Consider the following 13,972-nt stretch of genomic DNA (forward strand, 5'->3'; position numbering starts at 1 on the left):
TTGTTGCATGCGTGCACCAGTCTTCTTGCGAGAAAAAGCAGGCGCAGATATTTGTTGCAAAGAGATATTGACTGACCAGCCAGAGCGGCACTGGTCGATACGGAGAATCATTAGGGTAAAAGGGGGGTGTAGACGTAATTAAAGGAATATAGCTGTCATCGCCAGCAATGGGTATCAGCTACAGGCGAAACACGAGGCGTCAAAGACAGGCATTCAGGTAACAGGCACGCCATCTGATTGTCCCCAGCCACGAAGGCAGTGACCGCCCCTGTGCGAGGGGAGCTGTAAGATCTGAGGTCCGGGACAGGGGACGGGGTGGGTTAGTGGAAGAGGGAGACGCTCCGCGCGCGATGTGCTCCCGTTGGGAAACCTAGCTGCAGAAATCTGAAAAGATTACATCCCCAGATCGGCTGGGATTTGCCCCGCTTCATATGGTTTTAATCTTCTTTCGCCACAAACCCTTTTATGGGTTTCAGAGTGAAAGGCGAACCTAGTTAATCTGCTGGTAAAATCTCTCTCCGGGAGTTTACTCTCTCTCACTCGTCTCTCTTTGGTCGGAGACTGGGAAGGGAGAGGCAGCGAACTTATTTCTGAGTGGAAGAACTTTACACCTCGGTTGTGGAAAATTGTTTATTTTGGTGGGGAATGGCAGCGTGTCGTCTCCAAAGTTTGTATGTTTGCACCATCTAAGGAAAGCAATTGCTTTGTATAAAGTGTCTTTTTTCTAATAGTTTATTAAGTTTGTTTGTGTGAATATTAAAATAGAATGTCTAATATAAAATATAACTCTCTCTCTCTCTCTCTCTCTCTCTCTCTCTCTCTATATATATATATATATATATATATATATATATATATATATATATATATATATATATATATATATATATATATATATATATACACACACACACACACATTCAGAGAGACGCGGTTTCTTTCAGAAATGTTTTCCAATCACCGTTTCAAAGCAATTCCCTCTGATGCTTATTTGGGCGGTTAAAGGATCTGTGTCACGCCTTATTTGGAGCGGAGGATGGATGGTGGGTAGGAGCGGGCCGTAAATTTCCCGCATTTCCTTAAAATGACTGGCTTACGTTGGCCCTGCAGACTGTAAATCAGAGCTAACCCCAACGGCTCCAGCCCAGCGCTCAGCAGGTTGGTGCGTGTGCCCAGCTCCTGGGCTGATGGCGATCACGGCCAGGGCCATAATTCGTGTGTCCCCACCCTGGGGCTTGAGATGTGTATTCCCCACCCCTGCAGGCCTGAGTTGTGGATTCCACACCCAGGGTCATGAGTTGTGTATTCCCCACCCTGGGGCATGAGTTGTGTATTCCCCACCCTGGGGCATGAGTTGTGTATTCGCTCTCCTGGGCATGAGGTAGGGGTGATCGGCATTCACAGGTGCGTGGGGTCTCGGCAGTCGAGGGATCCGTCCAAGGGCCTCGGCAAGGTGCTAGTCGCCTCCAGGGCTCGGGCCTCGTCGTCATGCAGTATCGGGCTGAGTCTAATCGCGGCGCAGTGTCCTGCGCGGGGGTATTCGTTGCGTGGGCCCTTGGGGTTGGGCTAACAGCCGCGGAGAGGGATCCCTGGACCCTAAACCTCGTGCAGGGATCTGGCTGTTCCTAATCGTGTTGCAAAGGCAAGATTGGGGCTATTGGCCATGCAGGGCCCTGGCTCGGACTAATCGTCGTGCAAGGACCCGGCTAGATATAATGGCCATGCAGGGACCCGGCTGGGTATAATGGCCATGCAGGGACCTGGTCGGATAATGGCCATGCAGGGACGGGGCGGGGTTCAACGCGATGCAGGGCCGAGGCCAGTGCTTTGCAGAGACCCAGGCTGGCGCTACCTCCAGGCAGCAGGGGCCGGCTCGGAGCCCCAGCCCCGCTCCTGAGCCGAGGAGCGCGGAGTGAGCGCGGCCACGGTCTGCGCAGCCAGCAGGATCGCGCAGCTCCTTCCAGACTGACACCACCCCGGGAGGAGGCGGAGCGTCGCTGCGCAGAAGGCGTCAGAATCCTCAATTTCCAACTTAGCATCTTGGCAGGACCTTTCCCCAGCGCCCGCCCTCCTCCCCCGTCCTACCCTTCAGTCCACGGGCAGAAAAAACAGAGCTGGAGACAGAGCGAAGAGAGCGCAGGGCGGCGCGCAGCAGACAGGGCACTCCGGCGGTGCTGCAGCCCAGGCGGCCGTCCCATCCTTCCCTGCCTCCGAGAGCCGCGCAGACCGGCTGCATGCATGTGCCTGGCCATGTCCTATCCTCAGGGTTACTTGTACCAGCCCTCGGCCTCCCTGGCGCTCTACTCGTGCCCGGCGTACAGCACCAGCGTTCTCTCGGGGCCCCGGACCGATGAGCTGGGCCGCTCCTCCTCCGGCTCTGCCTTCTCGCCCTACGCCGGATCCACCGCCTTCTCGGCGCCCTCCCCGGGCTACGGCTCGCACCTGCCCTACGGCTCGGACCCGGCAGCGGCGGCAGCTGCGGCGGCGGCCGCCTTCACCGCCTCCTACGTGGTAAGAGAGCACTTCAAAGCATGTCTTTTCTTGCGTACTTGTGTGACCCTGGGCACATCCGAGCTGTTTCCATACTAATGCACTGCTCTAAGACCCTGAGCCCAGATTTCTGTACACCGGTTCAGGAACTTGCGAGCGTCTGCTGCGGACTGGGATGCAACACACCCACCGAAATAGTGTGTTCCCTCGTCTACAGTGTGCCAAGTGTGACCCTGGGCACACTCCCATCAGTGCACAATTTCTGATTATCCTGAGACCCCAGATATCGGTACACTATGTCAGGAATTTGTGGAAGTCCGGTACTGCATCTGACTGACACGGGACACTCTGCTTTTCTAAAAACAAATATTTTCTTGTGCACAGGATGCCAATACTGACCCTGGGAACATCCACGCGTTACATGCTTACCCTCTACCATGAGACCCCTTATATATGTACACCAGATGAGGAGCGTGTGAGAGTCTGCAGATAACAGGGATCCCTCGCCCATTCCAAAGCGTTTGTTCCCTGGTGGACAGTGTGCCACTTGTGACCCTGGTCACTCTCCAACACTTGCAGACTTACACACTACCCTGAACTCCACAGATCCCACGTATATCTGTGCAGCAATTCAGGAACTTGTGACAGTGTGGTGCTAATGGCCCCCTTCACCCATTGCAAACTGTTTGTTCCCTTGTGCCCGTGTGACCCTGGGTACACTACACCCCTTGCACACTTGCACACTACCCTGAGCTCCACAGATCCTACATATCTATATACCAGGCCAAGAACTTGCGAGAGTCTGCTGCTAACGGGTTCCCTCACCCATTCGAGGCTGTTTATTCTCTTGTATACAATGTGCCACGTGTGATCGTGAGCACTTCCGAGTCCTTACATCTTCACACACACACACCAACCTGAGACCACTAGATCCCAGATATCTGGGTACCAGCTCAGAAACACTTGCCTGTGAACCCCCAGTCCTTTCAAAGTATGCGGTCTGGTGCGTACCCTGTGCAGCTACTAACTCTGTACCACTGGTACCCTACGATTCCAGCAAGCTCTCTACCAACTTCTGAACTTGTAAGCATCTCTGCCCTGACCGGTAGAGCCCCCCTGTCCTTGTCATAGTCTTACGAAGGGCCTGCCGCTACTAATGCAGGGACAGGCCAAGCTTTACATACCCACTCATCTGAGATCTCCGGTGTGCATAGGGACTCGAGAGCATCCGTTGACGCTTCTGCTGCGGTGACTCACCGGCCCTTTAATGCATGCCCGAAGCGCGTGTTCTGTATGCATAGTGTGCCACTGCTGACCCTGGGCACATAGCAGTCCGTCCATCATATGAAACACTCTCCTGGGAGCATGAGGTCACATATGTGTCTACAGCACACCTGTATCTGGGGAGCACTTTTGTCTTTGATTGCCACGAGGTCCTCAATCCTTCTAAAGCTTGTATTTTTTTTTTACCCTGGGTACATACATCTCAGCCCTTACATGCACACACACTCCCCTGAGACCTTGCCATGTCAGTACCTTGCACCAGCCCAGCAAGGAGTGAACATTACTGACACATGGCATGAACCAGCCAGCAGGACAGCTTCCATGCGACCCTCATTAGCGTCTCTGTGCCAGCTGGGACCCCAGTGAGTGCTTCTGCAGCCGCCTGTACCCTGGCACGTCAGCCCGCCTCCCGGTGGCATTGCTGCTGTGTGCCACCTGTCACTCTACGGACTAGCCCCCTCCCCGTGCACCCCATTAATGAAGAACCCTGCCAGCCGGTGGCCCTCGGCCCGTCTTGGGTCCCAGGCAGCCCGGAGACAGGGCCCGGGGGTCACTCCTCACACCGGACGATTCTACCCTCCCAGAGCCCGGGTACTGGTGACATCTGAGAGCACACGCAGAACTTTTCATTGGCCTCCGTGCCCCTACAAGTGCACTCCCGGGAACACTGAGGCATTTTAAAGAAAACCTGGCAGGTATTTCAATGCGCACCTCAGCATAGGTCGGCCATTCCCACAGACCCACTTGTACAATCCGCGTTCTCCCCTACACGTTTAACATTTGGTTCCATCCATCTTCCCAAGGACTCTCGCATTCACCTCGTGTGCAGCTGCACAACCCATCGGACTAGAATCGCGTCTCTCTCGAACTCCAATCCCTCCGCAGCGCCTTTAGTCTTGAAATATTTGACCTTTATCGATGCACACACAGACTAGTCAGTCACAGGGCTGCGTTCCGGTACCGTACCGCCACCTCGCCGGTGGTACGGAACCGCCACCTCCCCGATGGTACAGAAGGCCCTGCGTCCTCCACGCTACGTTCTGCTTTCTCCTCTCCAGATCCAAACGCTTTCGGTTCAGATCCCCGATCTTGCACTGATTTAATAAATGTAAACACGATAGATTGTATATACTTTCTAATTTACGGAGATCTTATGATGCCCGAGGGCAGGAATCTGACGGATTCGGCGTTTTTTAAAGTATTATTATAGGAAAGTAACATTAATGGTTGCACTTTCTCTCGGCTTCTTACACCAACATGAGTCAATTAGTCGCCAGGGAGGCCTAATAATCTCTACCTTGTGCCGATTACTCGACCGGGCCCGAGTCCCCTTCTCCAGCCCGGGAGCCGGCGCTGCTAATACCCAGGGGGGTGATAAATGCATTCTCCGAGGGGGAAAACCCACGTGCATTAGCATTTCTTGTGAACTCCCACTCTCCTTGTGTGTACACGTGTAATTAAGTGTTGAACGTGCAGGAGAAACCGAGGTATGTTTACACTTCTGTCGGCGGCGCAGGGATTCTGCAAAGAAACAGGACCCGGCAGATTTTATTATAGAACCTAGGCTTAAGTTTGATGTCACCGCATAAATACAATCTTTGATGTTACCGCATAAATGCAATATTTGATGTTACCGCATGAATGCAAACTGTGACTCAATGGCGCGTGACTCGTTTTAAAAAACCGCTAATACATGGAACTTTTAGAGAGCTTTTATTAGACACGATAGCTTTGGGTGAGATAAATGAACGCGGACACTGCTTAGCCTCATTCTACGAATGCCACAAGAAAGATGTGTAATTTATATTTAAATGAAGGGGAAAAAAGAGCAGAGAGTTATAAGTATGCGCCTTTGTAATTTGGTGAAATTTACTGCGGCGCATACCACTCACTTGCGAGGCGTAACCCTCCTTCACACAGGCTGTGCAAAATGTTGTTGCTGACAAGTGCGAAATATTGGTAGGAAAATAATGTATTTAATACCGGTAGACTCCAGGAATTGTGACCGACTGGGGGGATGTGGTCGACCTGTGCGCTGTGATGGTTTTAGAAACTGTAGTTTGTCTCACAAATGCACGCGCTGCAAAGGAGCTGTGTGGCGAGCGCATAATAGTATATTGCTAGTTATAAAGCGCCTTCTTACCCTTAGCCAGACCCTAGGCGCTTACCATTCACACCAACCACGTGGACATTCCGTCTATCAGGCCATTAAATAGGGTGCGATATAAAATTATCCTCCCTAGACTCTAGCAACATTGTTTCACGGAACAAGCGACCTATTTTAATGCAGCAACTCGACCACCCGGCCTTCATTTTTCATTGGAGCTACTTACCTTAATGAGGGGAACTTGTTTTTCTTTTTTCGATCATATATTACTCGTTCTACCAACCCGATGTATAAACAGGAAACATAAAGTTACTTGTCGCACTCAAATACAATTAGCGTAGGCACATTTAGAAGTTTTTTTTTCTTCGGTCTAACGGCGAACGCATTTTGTGGTAAAATATTGCATGTGGTGGTTAAATCGAGCATTAACTTAAAGAACACATGCGATTTGTATGCTCGGTGGATTTTATTAAGGAATAGGTATTAGAAATACGATTTGACCAAATTGTGTCATTTGCCTGTTGGACAATTGCAGGTATGAGCCCGCTAATTATAGCTTCCTTTTCTAATTTGAATCGAGGCAGTGTGTTTTGGGCAGGCTTGGTGAAATCACACCCTGACATGTGCCAGGCGTGATTATTAGAATTAGTATTGTGCTTGTTTTTAATTGTATAATTAGCGCTAGGATTATTGTTAGTATGTATCCTACTAGGAGAGTCACCTGTGCTTCTCAGGCCTCTCTCTGAGCGGAACCATCTCACCTCCTCCTCTCTCCTCTCCCCACAGGGCTCGCCCTACGACCACACGACGGGCATGGCCGGCTCCCTCGGGTACCACCCGTACGCCGCCCCGCTCGGATCCTACCCCTACGGCGACCCGGCCTACCGCAAGAACGCCACCCGGGACGCCACGGCCACGCTGAAGGCCTGGCTGAACGAGCACCGCAAGAACCCCTACCCCACCAAGGGCGAGAAGATCATGCTGGCCATCATCACCAAGATGACCCTCACCCAGGTCTCCACCTGGTTCGCCAACGCCCGGCGGCGGCTCAAGAAGGAGAACAAGATGACCTGGACGCCGCGGAACCGCAGCGAGGACGAGGAGGAGGACGAGAACATCGACCTGGAAAAGAACGACGACGACGTGACGCACAAGCTGGACGACAAGGGCGACGTCGAGGTGGAAGCAGGTGGGTGCAAGGAAGGCGTTTTTTTATTCCTATTCCTGCGGGTGAATTTTAATCATCACTAAACTAGAAAAAAAGGCGGGAAACACAATAGAGAGACAGTTTGCGTAACTTGCATCGTCTCTGGAAATGTAACTAATTGGCTGCAAGTTGGCAATTTAAAATATCAAGGGTTAAACTAAAAATGTACACAATATGTGTACAGTTGGAATAATAAATTAGTTTTGTAGGCTGCATTAATCCTGTTGTCAGTGCTTCCTTGAGAGCCGACTTGAACTTATTGTGACATTCAAATAAAAGGTAACTGCAACACTCAACACTGTATTCTGTTTGGGTTGCTGCAAAAACGAGCATGTGTTTTAAATTAATAAAAACGTCACCGTTGTGGGAAGAATTTGAGTTAGATAGAAAAAAAGACGTTTTCTTTTAAAATTAAAATGCAGCGGTGAAATCACTTTTCTTTTTAGGTGACTTGTAAATTGCAGGATTTAAGGAGGCGATTTGATTTATTTGATGCTACTTATTGGGAAAAGGAAGCCGCTTTTGTGGGAGAGTGGTGTGTCGTAAGGCAGCGTGGGGCTTATTTACAAGCTTCTTGCGCCGCATTTGCGTCATTCTTAACATGGGGAAAGTGACGCAAAAGTGGCGCATGGGGCTTGTAAATAAGCCCCCTTTGTGTTAAGTGTTAATCACAGTGTCCCCAATGGAGTGTCTCTTTGGTTTTCCCACGAGCGTCTGTGGTAACTTTGTCTTGTTTTCCTGCAGGGGACTTGAAAAGCCCGTCTGAGAGTGACTTCGACCGCCTGGACCCCGAAAGCCCGCTGGACAAGGAGGTGGACCCCGCCAGGTGCGAGTCGGTCCTGAAAGACCCGGAGGACAGAAGCGACCCGCTGTCCGTCTCCTCATCCAAGACCCCCGCGCCCCCTTCTCCAGCCTTGTGCCAGGGAGCGCCGACCCTACAGGAGGCCGAGGAACCCCCGCAGCCGGGCCACCACCACCACCACCCTTCCAGCCACGGCCTGCCCACGCTGCACCACCATCAGCACCACCACCCTCACCAGCTGCAGCCCATCGACCTGGCGCTGCCCAGCGGCCAGGCCACCTCCGTCATCCACTCGCCCCCCACGGTCACCCCCAAACCCAAACTCTGGTCCCTGGCTGAGATCGCCACCTCCTCGGACAAATCCAAAGAGAGCAGCGAGGCGTCCCCGGGGACGAGGCCGCCGCAGGGACTGTCCATGGCCGGCAGCGGGGCCTCGCCCACCCGGCCCCCATCCTCGCAGTGCCCCTTCCCGAACAGCGCCGTCCTCTCCCGCCCTCTGTACTACGCCTCGCCCTTCTACCCGGGCTACACGAACTACAGCACTTTCGGCCAGTTGCACGGCCACCACGGGGCCAGCCCCGGCCCGGCCTCGGCGGCGCCCTCCCCGGGCGCCCCCGCGCACTTCAATGGATTGAACCAGACACTGCTGAGCCGGGCCGAGGCGCTGGCCAAAGAGAGCAAGCTGAGGCACCAGGCCCAGGCAGACCTCTGCAAAGACTCGCCCTATGAACTGAAGAAAGGTACGTCCAGCCTTTAATACCGCTCGCCCCCACACCCGCCGGACTCATTTTTTTTTTATTTATTACATTGCTTTTGCAGTTTTTTTCTCCCCACCACACGAACACAGTCTTCAGATATGAACATCAGAATCCGCAACGGAATTTTACCAATGTCTTAACAACTGCGAGCAGCACCACACCCCCCAAAGCCGATTTGTATGGAATCGCCCGCTGTATATTTAAATGTAGCAGTTTTGTATTTAAATGGATACTATCGGATCTTTGAAGTAAATTATAAATCTTGAGACACCTGTGCCAGCATTGTTGTTGTCTTTCGTAATTTGCATACATGTGCCGATCTTTCCCACAGGTACCAGCAATGGTTTCATCAAAAATGTTCGTCTTTGTTTTATTCTGCCAACCGATTTGCCTCAGAGCCAGAGGAATAAGTTAGCCAAGACCGAAGAGAGGGAAAAACTGCAGCCTCCATTTGTTAAAATGTAAATATTGAATTAAAAGAGATGTTAACATATGCGAAATCCAATCGTTGCATTTTTGCACAGAATACTCAGGGCTTGTCGTTTAAACTTTGTGATTTTTCCTCAAATTGACGTTAAAAGCGTGAAGCACAGTTTGAGCTTTTTCAGTTATTTGTTCCGTTGGGTTTCTAAATTAGTCAGTTCCACGTATTCTGAAGTTGTGGTTTTCAGGGTGTGTTTGCATTAGACAAGGTACAAGGATGAAGGGGCGAATACTTTAAAAACTGCCTTAGACCAAATTTGATGAATTCTACGTATTTTAAATGTGACAATGAAAAGGAGGTATCAAAACACCTTTAAGATAGGGATTATAGCATTTACTTCCGGGGTTTCGGGTTAAGGGGCTTACTTCCGGGAAAACTGGGTAAGACGTTTACTTCTCTCTGTTTTAGTGCCAGTTTAGGACATGTTTCTGAGAGGGTGAACTGTGTAGTTAGTTCTTCTTCGGATTTTTTTGTGATTAGTATTGTTACAGGAGTAAAGCGTTGCTCGTTGAGAAAAAGGCCAGGGTTCTTGTGAATCTGAAAACACGTCTACACCGTTTATCATTATTCAGCTTTGGAAGTCACGTCCTTCATTTTGTACCTTAGGGTTTCCGTCAGTGGGGCCAGGTTACTCCTGGGGCCTTCGCCGTGAGGCCTGCTCTGACGTCAGTTCCCACGTTGACAGGTAGAGGTCACTGTTGTCCTGCGTTTCGTAGCTAGCGCCCTGCATTAGAGAGAGCTCGGCGCATCCGATGTAACTAAAACTGCACAGTATGAACTCAGTGCAGACATTGACACGCGAGGTTTTATACACACCAGTGAATACTCGTACAATGTCGCACCTCAAGAACGGTGCCTTCCAAGGGCATTGACTCTTTTACAGTACGGATGTACGAAAATAAAACGGAGTAACACGGAGAAAAATACGTTGAAGGAACATTTGTGCCACATGGTTATGTCAGTTAAAAAAAAACAGTGTGAAAATATGTAACCCAGAAAAAACTGGTGGGCACACACCAATAGTCACCAACAAAGTAGTTCGTTTCAAAGCTTCCATGGCCAATACATACCTTTGTCGGATTCTCGCTGATATTTTAAGGCGTATTCACAAAGACACTTTGGCGTACTAAAGTAGTATTCATGTAGTACACGTTTACACTCTCTTAAATGCCTTTGTGGATTTGCCCCACTCATCTAAAATGTAACTATTCATGGGATGTTCATATAAAAGTAGTGACATAGAAGGTACTTCGTCCTATTTACATTCTTACTAATGAAGAGGTGGACAATTAAGCCCGACTTGCACAGTCATAAGAAAGAGTACGTACAAGAACGCACCTACTTACAGGGACAGAAGACTCGTCCTGTGGTACTTCCTCTTGCTATAGATGCCTTTGAGAATTGGTCTCATCAAGTTTAGTTTGCATGGCGGGAGGCGGACGCACGCGCACGCACGCCCATGTTAGTAAAGGGGCCTAATCAGGTGTCCCTATGTCTGTTTATTGGTGTCACTTGAGTTACGTCTTGTTTTTTACCACGTGACTCAATGACGAGCGAACATATGGGTCACAGAGGCTTAGCTTTGCAGGTATGACCTCATTGAGTGAAGTGAATTAACAAGTCGGATTACGTCACTTCCGGGTCACTGCCCTGTTTACACCGAGCAGGAAAGTAAACTGTGCTTGCGAGTAGTTTGTGTATTCTTAAATATAGTTGTATGACAGCGAGATAACAACACCCAGCAAATACTTAACTTGTCTCGATGGTTGCAGGTGAGAGGGGGGCGGGCGCTCTTCAGGCCTTTATCCAGAGCAAAGGAGAGTGTCAAAAAGGAAGGCAGACAGATAAAGAGAATTATACTGAGATAGTGATTCCATGAGAAAGCAGAGATGAAGAAAAGTTGCAAGACCGGCAATTCCAGCATTCCTCAGCGCTGGCGGCAGGCTTCTAAGCACAACTTCGGACTTCATGTGTTTTCACAATTATACCTCGCGTCACACTAGTTGGTGTGTGTATTGTTCTATAAAGCAAAACCAAACTATAATACACGCTTCTCATGTGCTACTCGGTGCAAGGTCTGCAATATGGAAGGAACGTTTCTATGCCATGAAGACAGAACAGTCTCATCTGTCACCACTCGCCGGATTTATTCTCATATCGGAACAGATTCGCGGAATCGGGAGTTTTGTGGGAGGATTCGCTTCAGCTGTGAGTGTGAGTTATGGTTGGGAAAAGTCCGTGCCTTGAAACCTCTTGGGAGAGAGGGCGAGGGGTGGGAGAAAAGTAGACCAAAAGTTGTTTGTGTGTGTAAAAGGCCGCTTTATTAAGACACAGGTGCACATTACAAACACAAACCTTGGCAACGCCTTACAAAACTAAACCTCACTAAATAATTAAATAACTACAAATTCAGCCCCCCGGACCCTCCCCCACCCCTAAAACATTTGAGCCCTCCCGCTCCCAACAATACATCAATAAAAATATAACAGCATTATAACATTACGTCATCAATAAAATTACATCATCAATAAAACATTTCGTCATTAAACAAACATACGTCATCGTTAAAACTTTATTCGTCCAACCACAATTACAATAACAACGGTCAGGTCCTCCATAACCATAAACCCTGCCTGACCCTGCACTCCTGCAGATACCCCCCCCTCACAAAACTGAACGGTCAAACCATGACCAACATACCCCAGCACTTGTCAAAGAAATACTTGAACTAATACTCAACCAGCAATCTGCCTAAAAACCGTAATGATACCCAAAAACACCGCACAGCACCTGTGTCAGCGACGGATACAAATACAAGAGAAACAACCCCTGCACACCGGTAGCCCACAAAACAGCCTTTTACTTAAAAAAGAAAATAGTGGCAAAAAACGCCCAAAAATTGGGGAAAAAACTGAGCAGCGAGGGGAAAAGCGGAGCATTTAAAGCGAAAAATTGAGGGAGGGAGGGTGGGACAAAAAGCTATGAGCCCACCTAGCCACCAGGTCACCAAACCTAAAATGGTGGCTGGTAGGCAGTGGGCGGGGGGTTTATAATTGGGCTATGCTGGTCCTACTGGACCAGCCCAATTCTGGAAACTTCTGTCCCTCTTAAAGGGACACCCCTCGCAGCTCTCCCAAACCGCCCGGGGGAGGAGACCTCCCGGCGGTCGGCTCCCTCCCCCAAGCCCCCCTTGGGAGAGAGGGCGAGGGGTGGGAGAAAAGTAGACCAAAAGTTGTTTGTGTGTGTAAAAGGCCGCTTTATTAAGACACAGGTGCACATTACAAACACAAACCTTGGCAACGCCTTACAAAACTAAACCTCACTAAATAATTAAATAACTACAAATTCAGCCCCCCGGACCCTCCCCCACCCCTAAAACATTTGAGCCCTCCCGCTCCCAACAATACATCAATAAAAATATAACAGCATTATAACATTACGTCATCAATAAAATTACATCATCAATAAAACATTTCGTCATTAAACAAACATACGTCATCGTTAAAACTTTATTCGTCCAACCACAATTACAATAACAACGGTCAGGTCCTCCATAACCATAAACCCTGCCTGACCCTGCACTCCTGCAGATACCCCCCCCTCACAAAACTGAACGGTCAAACCATGACCAACATACCCCAGCACTTGTCAAAGAAATACTTGAACTAATACTCAACCAGCAATCTGCCTAAAAACCGTAATGATACCCAAAAACACCGCCACCCAGAAAGGTAGGCGGGGGAAGCAACGCCTCCCTTTCTGCCCCCCAACCGCAAAGCGAAAGGCAACCAGAAAATCAACGCTGCATGGCCAAAGCCCGGGCTAAAACCTCACGAATCTCCAACAAGTAAAGTTCCATGCCCACCCGGGACAGATGAACTCCATCATCCCTAAAGAACTCAACAGCCTCAAACTTAATGTCCCTGTGTGAAATCCTACTGAAACCAAGGCTCCTACAGCAACGAGACACCTCCGAATTCACTTTCTTCCTAGCCCGATCGACGGCCCTGGGATTCACTGCTCCCCTCCATATCCTGCGAGGAATCAACTCTGTCCAAAAAACGTGGCACCCAGCCCATCGTTCCTTAATGAGGCCTAAATCTCGTTTCATAGCTCGCAGCAAGACTACACCTTTCGTTGCACATAGGTCATTTTCTCCCAAATGAATAACTAAAATATCCGGGCAGACACCGCCCACCATGTTGTTGTTCAAACAAGGGATCAACTCTCTCCAGAGCATCCCACCTTTACCCTTCCAAAGAACGTTAAACATTCGATCATTGAAACCAAGTAGATCTCCAAAGTAACTCCTCGCCGCCTGGACTCTGGCCCACTTGACAAATGAATGCCCCACTATCCAGACCGTTACCACCGAGGAGCGAGGTCCAGCAACGGATCCTGAAAAAGAAAAAAGAGTTAAAATCCTGTGAAGGAGGATGACGCATGCGCCTCCTCCGCCGAGCTCCTCACGTAACGCTGGAAACAGTTAGAAGACCAGCGCCCCAATCGCTTAATATCCCTTTCAGACCAATTCCTGTGAAAAGCTTCAGTGGCAGCACCTATTCTGAAAGAGTGAGTCCCATAAATATTGCTATCGAGACCTATGTGCTGTAGCGCTTTGCGCAAAACCATACGTAATTGATAAGGTGTTACAGGGGTGCCAGTGATATGTTGGAAAACCAGGACTTCATCGCCACCCCCACACAAGGAACGCCAGCGCCGCGCAAGCAGTAGAGGGCAAGTAAGCTTCGGAGCACATGCCTGTAACCATACACCTTTCCCCTTCCCCGTCTGATCCGTTTTAGAACTGGCCAACCATACATGAACTCCCTCATCATAA

At 49.7% G+C, this 13,972-nt stretch overlaps 1 protein-coding gene across 1 annotated transcript; it reads left to right on the forward strand.

Annotated features, from left to right (window-relative positions):
- The first annotated feature begins 2,128 nt into the window (after window positions 1–2,128).
- On the forward strand, window positions 2,129–8,922 carry IRX5 (iroquois homeobox 5). Its single transcript, XM_078669470.1, has 3 exons — window positions 2,129–2,511; window positions 6,668–7,070; window positions 7,833–8,922. The coding sequence occupies exons 1-3, from the start codon at window positions 2,239–2,241 to the stop codon at window positions 8,645–8,647; spliced, it is 1,491 nt and encodes a 496-aa protein (XP_078525596.1). The 5' UTR covers window positions 2,129–2,238; the 3' UTR covers window positions 8,648–8,922.
- Window positions 8,923–13,972: the final 5,050 nt, after the last annotated feature.

The sequence above is a fragment of the Lissotriton helveticus genome, chromosome 12, assembly GCF_964261635.1.
Source record: "Lissotriton helveticus chromosome 12, aLisHel1.1, whole genome shotgun sequence".
Lineage (NCBI taxonomy): Eukaryota > Metazoa > Chordata > Amphibia > Caudata > Salamandridae > Lissotriton > Lissotriton helveticus.